Source organism: Chroicocephalus ridibundus, chromosome 5 (assembly GCF_963924245.1).
Source record: "Chroicocephalus ridibundus chromosome 5, bChrRid1.1, whole genome shotgun sequence".
Lineage (NCBI taxonomy): Eukaryota > Metazoa > Chordata > Aves > Charadriiformes > Laridae > Chroicocephalus > Chroicocephalus ridibundus.
The window spans coordinates 71,646,880-71,670,328 of NC_086288.1; the positions used below are offsets into that span (position 1 = coordinate 71,646,880).

Genomic DNA, 23,449 nt, shown 5'->3' on the forward strand with positions numbered 1-23,449 from the left:
GGTCTGTTGAGGAGGAGTTAGAACATAATGGAAATGGTTTAGTAAATGCACATCATATACAAACAATATGGTATAAAACAGAACGTTTGTTCTCTAGAGGTAGTTAATTAAAGGTTCATTGTATGCATAGTCACAATTAAGGTAAAAACCTGAAGGAGTCTCTTTTGGGTGCAGTGTTTTCTGCAACATGGAGAGGATTTGGCATATTTCAAACCTGTCCTAACCAGCCAGGTCATAGGGAAATTTTACTGGTTTTTAGACCAGTGTTTTTCCTTATGTCATTTTTCAAGGACTCTGAGATAGTATTGCTTCAAAATTGCTTTCCCTGCTTTAAAGCAGGGAAATAAGCAGAAGTTTCATTTACAAGCTGGATGCAAAAACTGGTATTTTCCCGTTTTGGTAATATCTAGAACAGCTCTCTGTCACAAAACTTAGTTCTGTCAGAAGCTCTTAGCTTTTTAATCTCCATTTATGCTTTTTGTGTTATTATGGAAGAGTATGTTACATTTAAATGAATTTTGCTTTCAGGGAAATTAGCCTGTCAGTGCGATGGGCTATTTATCAGCTTTGTCTGTGCTTGGGTCTTTCTGTAAACAGAATTTTTATAGAAAATGGATTTGTGATATGTCATTACTGTGAAAAAAAATGCAGGTTTCTCTTGTTTCATGAGCTAGCCTTGTGAGACTAAACAATGAAAACTGATATTATTTTGAAAAAATGTCTATTTCATATATCAATGATTTCTGTATTACATTTGTTTGCTTCTTAATTATATCAGTCAGTGGCAAGTGAGCTCAGCAAAGTTGAGGCTATCCTCAAGAGGAGGAAAATAAAGCCTAAAACACGTAAGCAAGACAAGCAGGAACACAAGAACGTATTAAGTACCATTTTTAAAGTATGCTATAATTCTTAGACTAGACTATAAGTCTGGTGAATAAGTGTGGCATCCAGTAGTTAGTCTGTTTCTGAATTTGGAAAAGTGCGTGTGGGGCAGTTCCAAAAAAGTGGTTCATTATTTGTGGTGGGGATAAGTGATTTCTGAAGCTATGACTCTGGAAAATAATTGGGTTTGTCTTTTCTTTTCTTTTTTTTTTTTTTCCCTTTTCCCTTCTGCTTTTTCCCCCCCTTTCTCTTTGCTCTGTGGAACCTAAATAAATTCATCTTGCCAAATGAGATTGAGATATCATTCTGAATTAAATCTCCATGGAGGGTGGTGTTCCTAGTGCAAATAGCTCGTAAATAACGACTCCCTAATTAGAGTGAAATCACTGACTGAGTTGATGGAATGTTCCTCTCAAGCTACACTTTGTATGAACTCTGCTGTGGGTTCATGTGCATCCCACACGCATGGATTGCCTTTTTATGTTCGGGTGTATCCATTGGGAATGCATCTGTATCCCAGGTGCCCCAATCACGTAAAGGACAAACCAGACCCTTTCTTTTCTTTGTATACAGCACTGAGACAGAAACCTGGTAATGCTGGCTTAACATTTTACAGCTAAGCTAGGTAATGGCTGGGGGGGTCTTCAGATTTACCCATGTGCCAACTTGCTATGACTTAATCAAGATCTGAGGCTTCAGATTTGTCCCTTTTGCAAAACTGCTGAACTGTGAAATTCTGGACACTTCGGATGCCTCTTGTGCCTCTGTGAAGATTATGTTTTTGACGGTGGTGTCATCTGCTGCTCCATTTGCAACTGAACATATGCTTTCTCTTGTTCAATTTCAAGCTCTTAGTGGAGTACTTAATGAAATCATTATTGCAGTCTTGGAAATATAGGATTTGTCATGTTCAAGATATGATGGCAAATTACTTAACTTATCCATCATTACAAAAATTAAATCTCTTGGCAGCTGTTGGGAAGAACAATGGGCATACCGCTATAAAGCATTATTTACAAAATAATTATAAAGCATCAGCTCAGTGAGAATGAGTGAGCATAGGTGTACTCTTCAGCCTCCAGAAAAAATTCAGTGAAAGCCCTGTTCATACCAGTAAGGCTGATACCAACTGGTAGTCTAGGTTTGCTTCCTTCGATAATGCAGTGTTGTATTCAGGCTGCTTCCCAAGCCCAAATTACTATTATTGTAGTATAGTTGTTGCACATATTACTTTCATGCCCAGTACTCTTGCATTGGTGTCCATTGCCTGTTTTCAGTGCTGGTTCCAAGAGCTGCTGGCAGTGTGCAAGCAGTGCAAGAGAGGAAGAGTCTTAATTTGAAATATACAGCTCCCAGGAGGAAGCCCTGTAAAACAGTGGAGTGAGCCAAGCAGGGAGTCACCTGAGGAGGGACTTCTTGCCGTAGAAGAGTCATCTATCATACACAAGGACTAAAGCTGGGTAAAATGAGTTTTCTAGGTTACAGTTTTAGATAATTAAGAGAAGATACCAGCAACGGAGGAAAACCAGTGTCTTAGAACTCTGAAACCAAATGAGCTGTCAGAGTGAAGACTGATGCAAACTTTTGTTGTTTTACAAAAATTCAGTTGTCTTTTTTTTTTTTTTTCCCTTTGAAGTGAAACAGTTGGTTTAGCAATTGTTTTATAATGCCTATGTTTCCAATTTAGTAGCTGAAGGCAAAATAATGATAATCCAAAGAGTGGCAGTGCTGGAATACTATGCAAGACCAGTGGGAGGATCAGAAAGCAGGTGTTGATTATTTCAGGATTTAGACTGAAACAACCTTGACTTTTAGGATGGGGTGTTAGAAGATAAGAGAATTTCTTAAACTTGTGTTATCCTTGGAAAAGCTGCTGGTTTAGTTTGCAGATGTGTTCTTAGACTTATACCATCGGACTTTATTATTTTTTTCCTACAAACTGTTGTGGTTCATGAGCTTGCTTTAAAATCCAGGAGGAAGCTCTAAACCCAGGTATTGAAAAGCTCAGAGGACAGGCGTTTGGATCATCCTCAGTATGCAGTCTGCCAAGGAACTTTAGATTATCTCTGGGAGATCTAATTGATCCTCTAGTGTCTGCTGTGTCTTTCTCAGCTGCATTAGAATCTAGGCATTTGAACAATTGGGGTCAGAGCTATCAGTCCAGCAGAACTTGGAGCCTGTAATCCCACCTTCCAGCTGTTCTCCCTGCTATTTGTATTAATGTGGTTAGTAGTCCACCAAAGAGAAAAAATGCAAGAACTTATCTTCTAAAACTAGTGGTTTTTTTCTTTCTATGCATTTATTTTATGTAATTTCTTGAAAGATTTTTTCCCATTTTTTTTTTTAACTTTGTTATGTATCATGCTATTGGTAAATATTGTCAGTTTTCTGTACGGTGGTTTCCCTTATAGATGTGACACAGAGGTACCTTTGTGTCTCTCATCCATTAGCAATGTAATTTTGTGCCTCATTTTCTAATGGAGTTGACCTAAGTGAATCCTGCTTTTTAACCTCTTTTAGAAATTAACCATGGGCTGCAAAGCAGGTAGGTTTGGTTCTGTCTGCATAAGAATAATAGAGCTATAAATTCTCTATAAAGCTAGGTTTCTGGATTTCATTTGGTTTGGGGCTGCAAACAGGAAAGTTCACTGTACTTTAGTTTCTTCCACTCTTCAAAATAGTGAAGAGACCCTTTGTCACAGGTACCAGGTTTTAGTGACGGTAGATGACATTCAGATCCTTTTCATGCTATTTTCTGGTGTGGCGCCTGGAGTCCTTCTTTACTGTCAGTATATTCCCGTGTGATTGATTTATTGAAGATTTTGAGAGACTGAGTATGCTTTAAATTTTAGTGTTTGTATCCAATGGAATGCCATCGTGTCTTTACCCTCAGTGTAGCGTTTTTAATCTGCTTTGAAAGGTTAAAAATAAAGTTGCGGTTGACAGCTGTGTGGCCATGAGGTCAGATGATTTTGGGGGCTTAAAGATAGCTCTCTTAACAGACTATGCAAATACGTACATGGGAATTAAGAATTTTGTAGACTGTGTTAAGTCTAACAGGCATAAGCTTAATAGATTGACTCGTTTGGAAACTGAAACGAGATACATTTGCATTTGAAATTCACACATTGACTCCAGTGTGAACTGGAATAACTCGTTCATAGTGAACTGAAATCACTGAAAAATTAAATACTAGATTGCATTTTTCTAAATAAGATGCACTTGTTCAAATTAATCATTAATAATTTATAATCATACCCATTGAGAAAGAGATCTTGGAATTGTTGTTGCTGCATCCCAAAATGTTATTTCAATTTCCAGTGTTAGCCAAAATAAGAAAATTGAATGGTAGTCATCATTAGCAGTGGGGAACAAACCGAGGAAAGTCATTATGGTAGTACATAAAGCCGTGATGCGTTGAGAGCTGAATATTATCTGTGGTTCTGTTTATGTCAGGCAAGAAAAGATATAGTAGAGGTAGGAAGGTTCCACAAAAAGATGAAATAAATAATGAAAGTTATAGACTTGCTTCTGCATGAGGAGAGATGTGGACTAGTTCAGCTTGGGAAAGAGACGACTGAGAAGAGATACAGCAGAGGTACCACGAATATTACACTGCCAGAGAGCAGGGGATTTTTTTTATTTTTAACACAAGTACTGTAGGGCACCAAATACAATTGTCAGGCAAAAAAATAGCTGAAACAGGTCTCATTACTGGAAATCAAAAGTAAAAGTGTGTTCAAAAGAGATAGTGCAAATGCAAGTTAATCAGGAGCTATTAAACAGAGTTACAAGGGAAGTCCTTCAATTTTTTGATTGGCAGAAACTGTGAGGGAAAGAATGTGTATATGCACATCACTTTTCTTGTCATTTTTCTCTAAAAGTCCATTACTAACTACTTCTAAGGTGAGTGTTCTTAATTTACATTATATTCTGTTGTTGCCTGTCGGTGGTGTAAGGGAGACTGAGGTGGGTCTGGTGCTGCTGTTGCCAGTTTCTTTAAAGAAGGTGAACTTAGTGCTTAGCTGTGCAAACGCTTTAGAGGTGTTTGAGAGAGAGACATTTTGCATCTGGAAAAACGAGGAGCAGAAGTATGAACGGCTGCTCTAAGATGCCTTTAAGTTCCGTGCAAAGTTTAATTGAAGACTCGGTGTCTGCTAGTTTCATATACTTACTGTTTGATATTAAGACTCTGTATTCCAAGATGAGAGAGATAGCAGCTGCTCTTGTTCAATATGTGCTGCAATATTGATAGTATGCGTGGTAGGGTTGGCTTATGTTTATGTCTGCCTCCTAACTTACCTTTGTTTGATCTTCCATGGAGTCCTTCAATATGGTTTCTTGCCGTTTAGAAATTATTTCTAATGATTAGTTTATAACTGTTTTACTTAAGATTTTTGTAGGTGTTCTGTTTAATATATTTTTCCTTCCTGAGTTTTTTGTGATATCACCATAGTTCTTGAGTTGGTTTTTTTTCTTTTATCAGTAGCAGAAGTGTAGATTTATTATCTTGTAGGGGATGGAAGGAGAATACGGAGAGTCAGCATTTGTCCTACAGGAGTCTTTGTTGCTGCATTGTTTAGTTTGACACACTTGCATAGTCCAGCAAATTTATCATATTGAATGTTCTTCAGAAATGGTCTTTGATGTTCTATACAGGAGAAGGAACTTTTGGCATTTAGAATTAGAGAAGTCCATAAGACTTTCTTCTCTCTCTTTTATTTTTCTTTTTTCTTTTTTTTTTTTTCCCTCCTTTTCTAATTCTGCTTGTTGATTCTGGTTTGTGCTGTGTTGCAGGCGATTATCTGGCACAATAGATGTGATTGGACAGACCATCACTATCAGCAGGGTTGAAGGACGACGGCGTGCTAATGAAAACAGCAACATACAGGTTTTATACTGTAGATTTGCACACTATCTTTGACTAGAAGACACTTTTGCTTTCCCCATAGCTTGTGATTAAAGCATTTCAGTGTGTATGAATGAGTAAAACAAAAGTAGTTTTAAGTTCAGGAAGAAAGTTGTGGCATTTAATTGAAATAGATTAAGATGAAATATTTGGTATATTTCAAAAGATAAATGTTTTGGTATACTTCTTACTGAAAGGAAATGAGCAATATTGCAGGCTTACAATCCAGGAGACAGCATTGGCTTTGCTAGATCTGCATGGGATAGCATTTTGTTTACTAAGTGAAAAAGATAAATATTTAAACTGACTGTCCATTTCTCCCCTATTCCTGCCAGACGCTAATGCTGCAAGTGAAAGCCGCTTCGTATGCAGTTTGAGAAATGCATACGTCTTTTAAAGTCTTTTAAAAATAAGTTGTGGAGGAATAAATAGTAGATAGTATTATTTTTTTCCAAATGATGTTGTATTATTTTACCATAAATTGTAGGATTAGTCTTTATGGGCTTGGATTATCTTAAGAAATCAACTAAATGCTTTAAGATTAAATACACTTTTTCTCTCCTGACTTACCTGTGGAGAAGAGTCAAGGTTGCTTGGTGCCCTAGCTGCATTTCCATGCCAACTTACGTTAAGGTTAAACGATGAAAATAATGATGGATTGTAGTGCTAATATTGAAAACACTGCCATGTGTTTTTCAGCTGATCTCACAGTGTTTAAGTAATTTAAAGTCTTGGGGGTTTTCATGCTTTTCATTTTGATTTTTAAAATATTTTCCTTTATACATAAATTTAAAGTGGTGTTTTGAGCCATATTCAGATGGCTTATATTCCCTCTCAGATCTCACGTTTGGTGTTCCCTATTGGCTGCTCTTACGCCTTCAGAGGTACTTGGCAAGTATGGGACACTGAACGTAGGGATGCAGGTAGAACTTAAACCATCTGAATATGGCTCTTCAGGTGCATAAGTAATACTTCCCTGTTGTAGTAACTGGAAAGAGAGGAAACCTATCTTCTACCCTTATGACATAGCAATTGTAACTATAGTTTGATATTTTACAGGTTCTTTCAGAACGATCTAATCCTGAAGTAGACAATTTTACCAAGCCACCTCCATTTTTCCCTCCAGGAGCTCCACCTACCCACCTTCCACCACCTCCTTTCCTCCCACCCCCTCCAACTGTCAGTACTGCTCCACCTCTGATTCCCCCACCAGGTAAATATCCACATAGGATGTGAAAATGAGAGATGCGTCATCATCAGCTGCTAGATGATAATGAATTAAAGACAATGCATTCCATGCACATTTGGCTATATGTGTAGAATTGCAGAATTTTGTGTTCTACTCTTTTCTTAAATCTATCTGCAAGACAGAAACAGAAACTTTTGTCTCTACTTTCTCACTAAGCGTAATTCCAAGTAGTAACTAATCACCTAAAGACTAAGTGTTGGATCTTGTGTCCTTGAAAATGTTTGAAGTGAGAAGCTGTTTTCTGTAATTAAACTACTGTTAACGCTAATGAGAGGTACACGTTAACAAATCGTCCTACAAACTTTTGAACTATGAAGTATGGCATACCATGAATTTGTGTCGGAAGTTGGATTCTCTGATGTCTAAGGTCAAAGCAGCAGCAGAAGCTTTAATTCCCCTTTCCCCTCACAGTATGTATGAATTCCCAAAAGTCTGGTAAGAATCACCTTTGTGCTGTATCCTTTCTTTTAGTCAGAGGTCTTATTAGCAACTGATGTTTTTGTCCAGCGTCCTGTGTCTGTAAGTCTTAGAGGAATCAAAGCTCTTTGAGTAATCTTCTCATTGTTAAATCTGGCTTGAAATTTACTGATATTTACTGAATAATTACCAAAACTTTATATTAATGGAAATTTATTGCAGGGAGTGTCACGGGCATTTGCACAAATAGTGCAGTTACCGGAGTGTTGTCGTTTTAAGGAATTAAGTTCAAAAGGACTTAGCAAGGAACTAAGAAGAATGGTCACTGGGAAGTGAAAATAGATGGAGAAACTCTGGGGACTGTTTGAGTAGGAAAGTGAAGGATTTGTTTATAGAAGAGACTGATGTAAGGTGGAGCCCCTTTCCTTATTTTCTCCTTTTGTTCCTTGCATTCTTTTAACTTGTTCTGAAATCATGCTGAGCAGTTTCTTTGCTGTTCTGTTCGTACAGGGAATCTTTTAAAAGTTTCTCTGTTAATACTCTTACGTATAAGAAAGGAAGTAGCATCATTATTTCTGTGCAACAAATTTGTCTGGGTTTTTATAGGGTTTAAAGCCTCATGGAAGAGGTTGTTTTCTTCAGTTGCCGCTGATGATTTTAAAACTACTAACTCCTGCTGCCTGGCGAGCTCTAGCTTTCATCAGTGATTGTCACACACAAAATGGTGCAACCTAGAAAGCAGAAGAGAAGAGATTTTAAGATTAAAGTTCAAAGTTTTTGTGCGTAAATATAAAAAATAGGGTGTCTGAAGAGAGAACATGCTACTGCTCTGGCTGTTTTGTCATGTTTCCTGACTGCGGGGTCCGGGGGACAGAAAGGAGAGGAACGTGATGCTAATGCTAACTGTGGTTTCAAGCTGCATTAAAACCTTTCTGATAAAATAATATAGGTAATGCATTGCAAGTTTTTAGAAAGTAATTTGTGTAATTGTGGTACAGAAAAGGTGATCTAAGTTGTAAATGAGATGAACCCCAAACGCACGTGGTGCAAGGATGTCATATAGGTGTACTGGACTGTTCTTATGAAACCCCTTACCTGTTAAGTTTTCAAAGGTGAAAGAAATCCACACGTGTTACAGATTTAGCAAGCAGGTTTGGCTTTAGTCTTGTGGTTTACAGACAGGTTTATGACATTCACTTGTTCAGAAGGACAACTCCAACATCCTTCCGCGCTTCGAGTAGATTTGAAAATAACCATTAAGAGCTGTGGATTTGGTTTCTTCAGGCCTGTGTTTTAATTGTGCCGTTGCCAGCTCTTTATCTTCAAAGCTGTTCCTAAAATAGAATCTGCCATCCCTCCTAGGTTCAATGGAGGAGGAGGGGGGAAAAAAGCTACTCTTACCCAATATTAAACCAGGACTACTTGCCAGCAAATTTTAAGTATTCCAAATATAAAACATCCTCCAAAAGCCCCTTTGAAAAAAGATCTTGCTTTGAAGTTAAATCTCTTGTTCTGAATTCATTCGCTCTTGAGATTCAAATCTTTTTTGAGGAACGAGTCCTGGAACGATTCAAAGGGCCAAATGCAGAAAATTCTCCAGTACTCCTAGGAGATCACTGGCTGTGGCAAACAATGTGTTGGTTTTTGTTTGCTTGGTTTATTGCTATGTTGGAGTAATTTAAATCTAAAGAAGAACGTGCATGCTTCTGTTTAACAGGCTTTAAAAGTTGTTTTATGTGTTTTGCTTTAAGAGTGTAGTTAAAATGTGACATGTATTTGTTGGGGGGAAAAAAAATAAATTACTCTGAAGTATTGAACTTCTGTTGCATAACTTTGGAAAGTTTGACTGCCTAGACTTATACCAGGCCTTAGCAAGTAACTGTACGTCTGCTCAGCCCCAGCAATCTAAGTGAGTAATTTTTATCTTCTGATAAAGGAGAGAGAATTTGACTCAGTTTAGCCTGTGGCAAAAGAAGTTTTTACACCAAGTTGAGTTATATTATGTTGCTGTGGGCTGTTACAAAGTTCAGTTGATTTGCAGTATGTTATTAAACTGTAGCAGCGTTACCCTGTCTGATTCCTTATTCCCCAAGCAGAGCACATGTGGCATTGCTTTCCTTTAGTAAGACCTGTTTGGTTTTCTGTAAATATTTATCAGCCTTAAGTTAGTAGGATGCTATGCAATGTCCTGAAAGCAATTTTGAGCACACGAGGTAAAATGCTGCGCTAATGCCATTTGGATTGCTTTTGACACATGAGTCTGAATATTTAGGTTTAAGCCAGGTGTATCTTTGTGGCGGTACAACATGTAGTAGGGACGTGATGTGATCTGCGCTCAGTCACCTTCTTACACTCCTACTTACGTTTAGTCACTACATTGCAAGAAGTGACTCAATATTTCAGAGTCTTTTTTCTTTCTCAGAAGTAAATGGCTGATGATGCTTCTGCATTAGTAGAAGGTGGAGTGAAGAGTTAAGAGATTCTTAATTTTCCATTAAATGAATTTTGATTTTTTTTTTTTTCTTTCTTACTTTGTGTCACATCTGTGTCTTAGCGAAGAAGGTGAAGAAAAAAACTTTGTTTAGATCTTTTCAGTGATACTTGCTAAGTTGGAATGTAGAAGAATGTTTCTTCCATTATGATACCATCAAGTAAATTAGCCTCTGTCTTAAAATGATATAATCATTAATCATGACTTTCTAAATGTTCCTGAAGGTTTTTGAGGAAAAAATGTCTATGTGGGTTGTTGGGGTTTTTTTTAGCATAATACCTGGCATTACCCAATTCATTAAAATCATTTGGACGTTTGGTCTCTGTATCTCAGTTGTATTCGCTCTGTCTTAACTTTATTTGAATAAATCTTAAGTGAAGCTTTTCATTTGGCTTTTAATCTTGTGATGAGATTTTTATTTGTGTTTCTGCACAAGATAAAACTCTGAGGAATATATTAATTGTTTAATCAGAACTTCTTCCTTTTTGTAAAGAGGATTAGCTGATGGTTTTCCAGGCAATTCTGTGCATAGTGCTGAGACTGGTATTAGTGCATCAATTGAAATTTTTTTAAGCATAAGGTAGAGCTAATAAATTAATCAGTTTGAGAGAACTTCTGATATTTTTCTAGCTTATGTTCTTAATGTTGCTGTTAAGAGATATTTTTTCTCTATATATATGTCTGTGTATATATATACACACATTTTATATGTTGTAGGCTCGTGAAGAATCTGTTAAGGTGGACAATTAACCAAAAGAGATTAATAGAAAATACTTCAGCTATGCAACAGTTTGAGTTCCCAGTCTTCCTTTTCTTTCAGCAATTTTCATTAGGAGTGTTTGGTCTTTTAAATGTTACACACTCAAACTTTTTATGGTGTGATTTCCAGAGTTCTTAATAAGGATGGTGCGCTTTGGAAAGCTTTTGCGCTGGTGAAGAGAAAATGATTTGGCTTTGGGGGTTCACTGGCTCCTGGTTTACATTTTGTCTGAGAGATTAGATTTTAAATCTTCGGGATTGGACAGCAACCTCAGTTTTGTTTCACGATTTGTTTAATCCTATAGGATTAATGCTGGTAAGAATTCACGTCAGTGAAATCACCAGCAACTGCTGAACGTTGATATTGATTACTCTTCCTCAGCTTGCACATTCCTTCATTCTGTCCTTCTGCCAAGGCAATTTGGGAGCAGTTGGCATTTCTAGGCATCATAATATGTAGATATAGTTAAATGTTGCTGCCATACAATTCTCTTTTAGTTCTAATGTTGAACTAATGATATATACATGAAATTAATCATGCAATGGCCAGTTCATCTAGGGTAGTTTCTGAATGATGAAGCCTGGAACTTGAATGTGATGGGTTTTAATTTAAGTGGGTCTGGCGGCTGTTCTGTCTGAATGTTTATGCTTTTATGGCAAAACTGATGAAAGCACTTGGCAGTTTTCTGTTTTCTTCCCCCCAAAGTCTTGCAGTAAGTTGTCAGATTGAAAGTACTTATTTTTTTAATAGAAGTAGAGTTGCTCATAACTGAAGGAGGCTTATGCCTGGTAAAGCAGTCTGTTTTCTGACAATATTGTTTTAGCCCAGTTTATTATTTTCATGTAACAGTGGTTTGTGTTCAGTTGAGGTAAAGCTATTTCTTTGCAAAGTGTGAGAAGATAATGTCCTTTAAAGTGTACAGATGATTTTTGCCTTGTAATCATTCCTTTCATAATCAAATAAGATAGGTTTAGATGTTGAGGTAGTATATTTTGTTAGGTCAGATAATTTAGTTGGTAAAAATTTCTCAGCTTTTAGTGAGATTTGTAACAGCTAAGCTAGGCCTAACCAGAAAAGTTAGGACAGTTTTTGAATGTGTTTGTATTAAAGGATGCTCCTTTCTCAGATACTTACAAGAAAATAGAGTACCAAATGTTTGTTTATTTATTTATTTTCCCCTCCAAGTAGCAACTGAATGATTAATTGCAGTGTGGCGTAGCATTGACTGAAAAGTCTGTAATGCATACTGTTGCTCTAAAATATTTTGTCCATGTGGACCTACTATTTCCTATGCTAAGTTATTAAAGGTCAGAGGCCAATTGTATTTCCTTTCATCCAGTCATGGAATATAAAATAAGCAAATATATTCTATGGGATGTTACTTTCCTTGTGGATACTAAACATTTCAGGGTTATGGATTTAATTCTAATCTTGAGACCCAGAGTCATTCTTCATTATTTTTGTCTCTAATTAAATAAGATTCTGAAGAATAGGAACTTAAATAAAAAGACATATTTCCCAAGGCTTGCACAAAATCTTAACAATTGGTATTAATATGGGGTCTTCATCTGAGGACACAGAAAATAAGTTACCATTTTTCTAGATCACGTATGTGGTGATAGCTCAATCTGATTTTAGATCTACAGATAATAAACATAAACTATTATTATAACTGATGTATTATTTGTTGTCTTTTTAGGTATACCAATAACAGTGCCACCACCAGGTAAACTTGCTTAGCTTTTTTTTTCCACAATTGGTTAGGAAATGAAAACTTAACTCATGTGCAACTTATCAACTTCCTTTTAGTTTTGTAGATAGAAGTTCATAAATACAAAACTATATGTATAGATGTAGGTTTAGTTATATTGATGCCAGGCAGAAAAGAAAATGTATGAAAATGCTGTTGACTAGTGGACCTAATTGGCCGTTTTCTTATATTTGTGCTTCCTTCTCTTCTTCCCAGTCTTTTTTTTTTTTTTTTTTTTTTTCAGCTATGCAGAAAATAGTTGTGATTGTTGTTTATTAAGTATTGTTAGATACTCAGGAATTTTCCTGTGCTGCTAAATTATTATATTTTTTTAAATGATAAGGTATTTGCTTTGAAGCACTGATAATACACGTTTAATCAAAGTAGTTCTCAGTCTTACAAAATTAAAAGCTATTTACACAGTGAGAAACAATTTTTTGTGTTGTACTCTGGAATTTGTTTGCCATTGTATGCTTAGCCTACTTTTACGTGTTTATGGTTTGTTTTGGTGTTTTTTTCATTCTTTCCCCCTCACCTGATTTATTATTCCAGGCTTTGCACCACCACCTGGCGGTCCTCCACCTTCCCTCATACCCACAATAGAAAGGTGACTATCTCTTCGAAATCTTATAAAGCAAAATATCGGTATTCTGTCATTGAAGTAAATTAGTAAGGATTCTTACACGACCCAGTGTTTTATAGATTTTTATCTGGGACTGGGGAGACATTTTCAGCTTTTTACACAAATGTTACTAGTCTCACCTGTCTGATAATATTCTTTTGAGTAGATTACTTGACCACTTACTAGTTTAGTTGAGTTATGACACTATATCAATGCCAAGACTTAAGAGCAGAGTCAAGGTAAGGATCGTTAAAGTATTCTTTAGTAGTCTGAAGGCTAATTGATGTGAACTGTATCAGCTGCCATATCCTGTTCTATAAATGCGAATAAAGAATTTAGCCACAGATTCAAGCCCTCATAAGCTATAGGAAACTCCAGAGTTCCACAGAATCCAAATCTGTATTTCTACTGTGTTTGTTCTAAGTGTTCGGCTTTAGTAGGCTAACAGTATTTTTTCATTATCTTTTTTATATACACGCATGTGTATATGCGTACATATATATTTTTATATATATATTTTTATATATATATAAAAGGAAGAAAAAAAGGTTGGCCAGCACAGTCCTTGAAAAGTGTTTATATTTTGCTGGAGGGCAAAACCAGGTCATGTATAAAGCTCACTTAAGAAGATGGCACAAGCCTCTTTTTTGCCAGTCCTTTGGGTTTCACTGAAGGAAGGTACACAAATCTGTTCCTTTGAAATTGAAAATTCTATTAACGTATTTGCTACAGTATGGTGACAGTAAATCTCTGAGACAATCCTCATCTGATTTAATTCAGAAGAAAAACCCTAACTGGGTGCGTTTGACGTGCATGAAAGTAAATTTATTATTTCTTACTGACAATTGCTGTGAGTGACTGCTGCTTCTGACTGGTAAGCAGTGGTCATTGCATTTACTTGTAGTGAATATTCATATAGTTTCTGAAATAGGATGTGAAAAAATCAAGTTTATTGTGGAACCTAGGAACTAAATCTCATGCTTTTAAATGTTAAAATGTTGCATTGGCCTTTCATTATCATTGGTTTTGCTTTGTTTTTAAATTAAGCTAACCCAAAACTTATTTCTTAATGTTAAAGTGCCTTCAAGAACGCTTAGGATAAATACAGCAAAGATGATTCATTCCAGTTATGTAGGAAGTGCTAAAAGGCATGAAAAAATTATATATGTGTGAATTATGTCCTGGGCACATACCGTCCTTTTTAACCTTTCTAGTTTTTACTTGCTTGAGTTGGCTACCACTGAAAGAAGTCAGCTTAGAAAACGTGTAGCTAATTTAATAGTTTATTTATAGAACTACACATTTGAAGTCCACCTGTTCTTAGATACAATCACGTATCTACTTTTTAACAGAAAGAATCAGAATGGCTTCATTCGTGAATGAAGCATTTAAAAGCAATTGCAGATTAAGTTCAGTATCAGTGCAGAAACATCTTATGATACAAGAAATATTTGAAATAGAAAATTCATTGAAAATACAGAAGAACAGCTTTGATGATATGAATATTTTTTTGTTTTACATTTTAAGAAGAGAGAATGCTATTTTCACCGCCTGTAGTAAAATATGAAATATACGTGTTTGTGTTGATAGACAGCTTAATTAATTAGCAATGCTTAAAATGGAGGACTTAAATCCATTTATAACAGACACTTTGTTTTAGTCTGTATGGTGGTAAGAATTCAGAGGAGTAATATTAAAAGTATATATTTATTGATGGAAGTAGCTATGATGGTAAAACTGGATTTTTACATGTTTTTCTTTTCAACAGTGGACATTCTTCTGGCTATGATGGTCGTTCTGTTCGTGCATTTTCGTATGGCAGTGGTGAGTAGCTTGTTGGCTTTGAAAATTTTGACTAGTGCCATATCAAATTGTTTGATACACTTATCAGGATTTTAGCTGAGAGACTAAACAGTCCTTTCAGTGATTCATTATGAAAGCTCATTGCCTACTATTGCAAACTGATACACGCTGTTGCAAATTTAACAGCTGTTGGTAAATAATATTGTTTTGCTTACTAATTTGTATCCTAGATTTCTTTCCACGCTGCTTTTGCAGAACTGTCATTTTGAAAAATAATAGACCGTAATACAGACCACAAGTCAGTGAGAATTTTCCAAGAACTGGTAGGATTTAGAAGCAGGAGGACAAGTAGTGTTGAGATATCATCAGAATTTTAACCAGCAAGACCAGTCATTGAGAAATCCTGGCAGATGTACCTCTCCTTTGAAAAACTGTTGAAGATACTATAATCTTCAGCTATTCTGTTGCAAAGTCAGTCTTTATTGGTCAATGTTATGGAAAAAATATGAAGCTGAAGAACATCGCATTCTGGTTTTATAGTAAAAGTGAACCAAATAGAAATTTCATTATGTGCAGTCGAATGGACATCCACAGAACCTACAGTGAGTTTACAACTGTTACCTGGCATGGCTCTGCTTCTTGAGCTGGAAGAGTGACAGCAATGCTAAGATGTCAGCTTCTTCCTGAGCTATCCAAAATTGGGAAGACAAAGTAAACATAGAATCACAGAATGGTTTGGGTTGGAAGGGACCGACAAAGATCTAGTCTACCCCCCTGCCATGGGCAGGAACACCTCCCACTAGACCAGGCTGCTCAAAGCTCCATCCAGCCTGGCCTGGAACACCTCCAGGGATGGGGCATCCGCAGCTTTGTAGGTAACCTGTTCCAGTGTCCTACCACCCTCACAGTAAAGAATTTCTTCCTTATGTCCAATCTAAACGTACCCTTTTTCTGTTTAAAACCATTGTCCTTTGTCCTGTCACTATGGGCCCTGGTAAAAATGTCTCTCCATCTTTCTTACAAGCCCCCTTTAAGTGTTGAAAGGCTGCAAAAAGGTCTCCCTGGAGCCTTCTCTTCTCTACATTGAACAACCTAGGAGAGATGTTCCGGCACTCTGATGATTTTTCGTGGCGCTGCTCTGGACCTACTCTAACATGTCTGTCTTGTACTGGGGGCCTGAGAGCTGGGGTCTCAGGAGGGCGCACAGAGGGAGAATCGCCCCCCTCAAACTGCTGGCCACAATTCTTTTTATGCAGCCCAGGATACCATTTGCTTTCTGGGCTGCAAACTCACGTTGCTCCCTCATTTAATTTTTTTTGTCCACCAGTATCGCCAAGTCCTTCTCTGCCGGCCTGCTCTCAATCAATTCATCCCCCGTTCTGTCCTGATATTGAGGATTGCTCCGACCTGGGTGCAGGGCCTTGCATGTTGCCAGTCACTGCATCTGCCATCCAGCCCCACGCCTGGTGCCTTTTCTTCCAGCTGATTTTTTGTCTCCTTGCTCTTTGTTTCTTTAGACCCTTGCTGCTGTGAGGAGAAATTGTAAGGAAAGTTCTGTCTGGTTCTGGGGATACATAATGTTCAGCACAGATCAAATGTTCAGATAATGTATCTCCCAGATGTTCATAAGTCTTTAAAGAAGAAATACAAAATCACACTTTTGAATGGCTTGTAACTTGAAGTTGGAGCAGTTTATGGAGTAACAAGTGGTACTTTGTTACCATTGAAAGGATCGTCATCAGTTATCAAGTGTTTGCTTTTATGCATGAAAGCTTGTTAAGTTTTCAATATTTTTTCATGTGGGCAAACAGCTGCTTTACACTAACTACTTCTTTAGCAATAATCAAACTGTGTTTGATGAAGTTTTAGCAAAAAGGTAAAGCTGAGGCAGGTGACTAAGATACCCAAGTGACTATTTTGCTGAAGCTTCAACATCTAAAGCCATGCAGAGTATCATAAGGAAAGCGGTTTTACTGTCGTTAGTATGTACATTGCATCTAATATGTAGTCTCCAATTTTAAATGTTTTTCACTTTGGAATCTCTTTTGTTAGAATTTGCTATTCTGCCAAGTATTGTCAGGGACACGATAATATTTCCAAGTTTTATGTTGACATTCAGAGGTGATGGCACGTTTATGTTGTTGGAGTACCGATATTCAAAAGATGACTGTCATTGTCACCGTGCCAACATTGAATTTGAACTCCCTTAGCAGGGTTAAAAAATTATGTTTGCCTTTGTATGATTATGGAGACCAAGGAGCACACCCTGTGCCCATCTTGCCAGTGTATCTGACATCCCTGTTGTGGCAAAAGCTTTCCTATTTGCAGCAAAAAGCAAATTGTCTGTCTCTAAGCTGTGCCTGACATACATACTTTTGGATCTGTAGAGGCTGAGTGGCATTTTATCGCTGTTGTTCGTCTCTTAGTGAAAGATGTTTTCCTGGCCAGAATCTTACTCTCACAGTCCCTGTCTCATAACATGATCGCAGGCCAATTTTACCAGTGCTCTCCGAGCATCAGAGCTTAGGTAAATGGAGGGCTCAGTGGCGCAGTAGGGTACAGATGATCATTTTAATTAGGAATCACTAAATATAATTATTTAATAGTTACTTTGGATGATAGCCCTGGGTCTACAACCCATTTTCTTCTTTGCCAGTCTGTGTGTTTCATGGCTTTGTCAAAATTATGGGGGAAGACGAACATATGAAACGCACTGCAAAAATTACCAATCTTGATGAAGGCACTAGCCTTTCTTCTGCCTATTCAAATTGCTAATCTCATGCCTTTGTGTCTTTTCCCTAGTGGTCAGGCATGTTTCCTACTGCAAGCCTGTTAGGAAGGTTGCATAGTAAAATAATATCCTTAACTTGTAGCTTCAAGAATATCTATTTTGCCTTTGTGGTCTTCCACTGTATCAAAGCTACCTTTGCCATCAAATCTTTGAGTTTTATTGAGCTGCCGATATATGGCACTGCATTTGGTCCGGTGGGGAAGCGACTCGTATTGAGCGCTTGTTTGCTTTTTCCTTGCGCCTTTCTCTGTTGTGTGCTCTAAATGTCTTTATATCTTTATGATATGTTCTTTATATCTTTATTTATGTTCTTTATAGTTTAGAACTTGCAAGAAATTTAGCATTACAGAAACAGTTTGAGAGTCAGTATTTTTTGAGGCACAAAGAAGATGTATTACTAGTTTGCCTTATACTGTGCCACCATGCAGCTTTAAATTTTTAAACCGTCTCCAAAACAGGACTTGAGTCTCCAAAACTACAGATTGTTCAAAGCTCCCTCTCTTCCTGTTTTAAAAATAAAATAGGAGTTAAACTTCAGAAGTGTCTTTGTAGAAATTATTAGAATAATCCATGTAGAAATATTACAAGTGACAAATTACTCCATTCTAAGTAGTAAACGCAGAACACCAATTCATATTGGGAAGTAAGCTTCTTGCATGTTGTAAATAATTACTGCTGAAAATCTAGATAAAAAAAGCGCAGAGTATCGAATAACTGGTTTATCTCAGGTTATTGGGGTGGAGGTGGCGTACTTCTGTCTCATGAGAATTACTGCAGATGCGAGGGTGTGACCAAAATTTATCATAAAAGTTTATATTGCCATTAATTTTTTTTTGTAGCATACCTTTAAAGTTAAGTTTACACTTTAGATCGGAATATTCTGGCAGCCAGTGTCTTGTAGACCATACGTATGTTGTTGACATAGTGGCAAGTCAAGGAAATTAGCAGTCTTTAAAGTCCATCTGTTTTTTTGCTATTTCTGGCTGCTTTCCTTAGAAGAATTTCAGGTTTTGGCAGTATAATGAACAACATACTATTGTATTAGGGTATTTTTTTCTGTTAACTCCTCATTTTGTCTGTAGCCCTGAAGTGAAACAGTGTCAAGCATTTTGTTAGAGGCAAAACCTCGTATAAATGCTTTTTTAAAGAATTATAATGCTTTTCATTGCTTATGTATTTTAACAATGAAGTGTTTTTTCCTGCTCCACGGCCTGCTCAAAAGGTCTCTTGTATTCCTCCTTTGGATGTTTGGCAAACTGCTGTCCTGAAGCTTCTGCCAAAGCTTTCTGGGGCAGCCGTACCCCAGACATGGGCAAGGCAGTCTGAACATCGCTGTCAGGAGAAAACACTGGGTTTATAACTCGACAGCATTAAATACAGCATCAGTAAGGCACTTTACATTGTTCAGTGGATGTTTATGTTAATTATACTATTAATCTCTCTTTGTGACACCATGGAGTCAAGTGAATATTGTTCTCGTATTATAGATAAAGAAGTGGAGCTCAAAACAAACGATTTATTGAAGGCTATGTTATCATTGGCTAGCAAAGCAGATAAGCAGAAAGTGGGAGTCCCTCTGTACTGTAAGTCCACTAGAGAGTGCTGTTTCCAGTTAAATACTACAGCCCTTATTTTTCATTAATGGGATGCATTCACAGGGCTTCTGGAGAGGGAGGGCAGGACAGAACAATTGGGGCATTAAGAGTAGTAGTTATTTATTATATCAGACTTGGCAGAAAGCAATGGAGAAGCATGTCCCTTCTCTCTGCCCATTGCTGGTTATCTAAAAATATTGTGAGATGGTGTTGTGATTTCCTTCTTAAGCGCATCATCTTTTAGATGAAGATAATACGCTTAATTTTCCGAAACTATTATATTTTAGTGGTAATAGCGGTTGTGCTGAGTATTCATTAGAAATGGTATCCTACAAAGAATAAGTAGGAGCATTATTTCTTCTCCCCAGTACGAATTTATGGAATTTATTTCTAAAGCTGTTACATTCTCTAATAAGAAAAGTATGGCAAAGCACAGTATAGAATATAAATTAGTGAATGAGAACTTTGTAACTAACATTATATTTTAAATACCATTTTTTTAAACAGACAAAACATAAAAATAGTAGCATCTAAATATAAAGTTGGAAGCATCTTTTTTCCCTGTTTTTCTGAACTGTATTTTCAGAGCAACTGGGTTTCAAAGGCAGTTTTGTTTTCAGTTGTTTTTGTTCTGTTGTTCCCCCAAAACAAAGCCATTTGACCACATAAAATCAGATTCTTTCAGCAAATCTTTGCACAAAATATATGTATTTTTTTTCAAAAGGATTTAGACAGGCTTGTGCTGTATATCCTGGTTCTGTATATCTTCATAACGAGTACTTAAATGAGTGCCAGAGGCCTTTATTAGCATCATGGAAAAAATACAGAGTTTGCTCAGAATTAGCTTTTATGTAAAAGGGGGAGATTGAAAAATGTCAGTGGAGGAGGCTGACAAATGTCTGTGTTTTCATGCATAAGTAGTATTACAGTTTTCGTATGGTATCTCATTTTGTTCTTTCTAATACCCGCGTCTTTTTCTTTAGTCACCTTTCCGCACCTTGCAGGTTCTGCTCCTTCGTGGTCTAGTCTTATGGACACCAGCAAACAGTGGGATTACTATGCACGAAGAGACAAGGATAGGGAACGTGAGAGAGAGCGATCCAGAGATCGGGATCGCGACCGGGACCGAGACAGAGATCGAGAACGTACCAGAGACAGAGAAAGGGACCGAGATCACAGTCCAACTCCAAGTGTCTTCAACAGGTTAGTGAAATGTCTTAAGCATGCTGCAACTCTGCTCAAAACCCTGTGTCTGTGTTAAACAGTGTGCTTCAACATTAAAATTTAGTGTTCAGCTGTATATTCCAAAGAGCTAGAGGGTGTGGTTTCCTCCCCTTCCCCCCTTTCTCTTAGAAACTACAATTAAATTCCTAAATGTAAACCAGAAGTGTAAAAACAACAGCATACATCCAAACTGGTCCTAGTGCTTTACAGGTCAAAGGTGTGATTTAAGCTCTGTGTATGAGTGAGATAGCCAGCTCGCTTTGACATTGGTAGTTCTAGAAAAATCTGTAGAAGTACTAATGAATCCTCGTTGTCAATTCAGTGCTAAGAGCAATGCAGTGCAACATTTGACCTTAATTAATGGTGTTATTAGCTGCTAAAACGGTTAGTTTGGTCGTTAGCACTAGCTGGATAATTATCTGCCCTATCTTTTTGAGAACTATTATTGCAAGGTCAAGAACATTTTTCCATTTTCAGGCAGATGATGAAAATAATGGCAGATAACTTTATTCGGCTTTCAACTCTCTAATTGCTTTAAAAAAAAAAGAAAAAAGAAAAAAGCTGCAATTCTTCTGTGGTTCATGTGCTCAAGTACAAAGCATTTATGTTGAGCTCACTGTGACTCCATAGAGCAGAGGTCTGTTGGCTTTCCAGATTTATCTAAATTTACTTTGCTCATCACTTGCTAAGTATTTTGGGGTAAACATCCTGATGCTTTTCTCAGTGTTTTTTGTTAAGTTTCCCTTTTTGCAGAATATGTATGTTAGCTGTTAGGCGGATTGTTTTTACCGGTGATTTTGCGCTGTGGGGAATAAGAGCACCCAGAGTCAACATTACTTCAGTTGAGAGATGACATTTTTTCGCATGGTGATTGTTAGCTGAAGACCCAAACTTGGTGCAAGACGAGGGATTTTCCATGTATGCTGATGTGCTGATGTCCTCTCCCGTGTGCATGTGCTGTGTTCCAGGGTCAGTTTCTGAGAACTCAAGACCAATCTAAACATCTGTTTCTCAGACAGCTTGATTGAAGGCCAGAAAGAAGCCTGGTCATTCAAGGGTGCTTGAAATGAACCTTAATAGCTTCCAGGCCTCGAGAAATCTCTGTGCTGCTGCCAGAGTTATCTGTAAAGGAGGGGGAAGAGCAGGCTTCAACTTTTTTATGTGACTAAATTATCCACCATCTGTAGCAAAGCTGTTGCCACATGGCTGTGTAAGAAAACAGGAGGCCCTTAACTAGTATAAGTTGGTTTGGGGAGTCCCAGAGATGGTGGGAGAAGCTTAAGACAGAACATGCAGATGCAGTGTTTTTCAAGAAGGTTTATTTTCAATTCTATGCACTTAAGAAAATAAAATTAAATGAGCTACAAGGAAGAAAATGTGGACTACTTTAGAGGCTGCACAGATGCATTACTTTTATTGAAATTCCCTTTGTTCAAACTTTGTTTAAGCAATACTGTGGTGGGATTTGGAGTAAGCATCATCTTTAGCTTTTTACTGCTCAGAAATTACTGCTTTCGATGTTTTGCGGCACTTCTTTTCCAGATAAATAGCCTGTATTTGTGCTATAGTACTTCTTAAAATGGTAAGAAAATGGGACCTTCAGCTCTCTTTATATTCTGTTCTACCTTTACCCAGCTATCCTCAGATGAAATCGTGCATTTTTACTATGTATCTCAGTCTGCTTCCTTGAGAAGATGCCATTCTTTTTGGACTGTTGTCTCTTCTGCAAAGACTATGTTTTTTTTTTTAGTTTTGATAGTTTCAATTCAATTAGTTACCACTAAAAATGTAAACTTTGGAATTTGATTGATACGTTACCATTTTGTGGTTCTTCCTCAGCAATTTGAAAAACAAAACCAAACCACAACAACTGTATTTCTAAGTTCCTGGAACCCGATAGTCCCAAGCAACAGAGCAGATGTAGGGTCTGTCTGGCCAGAAGGCAGCTAACAGGAAAGGACTTGGTGTCCTGATGGACAGCAAATTGAACGGGACCCGGTGCTCCTTGTGCGATAAAGGTCAAAATGCACTGAGCTGCATTAGAGTGTATCCCGCAGGTGGAGAATGCCGATATTCCCCTTTTATTTGGCACTTGATACAATGTGCAAAGTACTGTGCCCAGTCTTGGGACCCTCGGTAGGACAAAGAAGACATTGACAGACCAGAGAGTCCAGTGGAGGTCTGAAAGGGTGGTTAGGAGGGGTAAGGGCTTGGAGTTTATTTAGCTTGAAAGGAGAAGGATGAGGAGGGTTCTTAAAGGCTATTTTCAGCTACCTACTGGGCGGTTATAGAGAAGATAGAGCCAGGCTCTTTTTCAAGGTGCACAGAGAAAGGACAAGAGGCAATAGTTAAAAGTCACAGCAAGGGAAATTCCAATTACATGGAGGGAGGGAGAGAATAATCACAAAAAGAGTCATCAGCTGGTAAGAGAGATTGCAGGTAGAGGTCATGAAATCTCCAGCCTCAGAGATACTCAGAACTTTACTGAACAAGCTCCTGAGCACCTGACCAGACTTCTGAGTTAGCCCTGTGTTGAGGAGGCGTTAGCCTAAGTGACCTCCATGAAGTCCTGTCCACCCTAAATCCTTCTGTTATTCTTTGTTGAAGGGGTTTTTGAATATATGGGAAAGATATCAGAAGTTAGGCATCTCTGCCAAAGTGAGATCTCCTGATTTGTGAAGTTAATAGCTTGTAGTCCGTTTTGAAAAAGTAACCAAAGGTGTAGAGAATGGAGATTTTATGGAACGGACTGGTTTTGGGCTTCTTTCCCAGGAGGACACAGGTCAAAGGTTGTAGTGCTCTCAAGGCTGTCCCTTGAAGGCTTTGATAACTGTAAGCCCAGATACAAAATGGGGAGGAGATCAGTGGTGTAACGTTGGGTACATAGCACTTATTCCTGTTCCTGAAAGCTCCCAACATACTGGACTTGGCAAACTGATTTTTTGCTTTACTTATA

At 37.5% G+C, this 23,449-nt stretch overlaps 1 protein-coding gene across 3 annotated transcripts in view; it reads left to right on the plus strand.

Annotated features, from left to right (window-relative positions):
• The window catches only part of FIP1L1 (factor interacting with PAPOLA and CPSF1), a 45,110-nt gene that overhangs the window by 16,855 nt on the left and 4,806 nt on the right, over positions 1-23,449 (plus strand). For 2 of the 3 annotated variants that reach the window (XM_063336462.1, XM_063336464.1), the window contains 6 exons: positions 5,680-5,773; positions 6,851-7,004; positions 12,408-12,434; positions 13,011-13,065; positions 14,849-14,904; positions 20,253-20,472. In XM_063336462.1, the coding sequence (XP_063192532.1) occupies positions 5,680-5,773; positions 6,851-7,004; positions 12,408-12,434; positions 13,011-13,065; positions 14,849-14,904; positions 20,253-20,472 (606 nt within the window). The remainder of the gene's footprint in view (positions 1-5,679; positions 5,774-6,850; positions 7,005-12,407; positions 12,435-13,010; positions 13,066-14,848; positions 14,905-20,252; positions 20,473-23,449) is intronic. The other variant, XM_063336463.1, reaches the window with a different exon arrangement.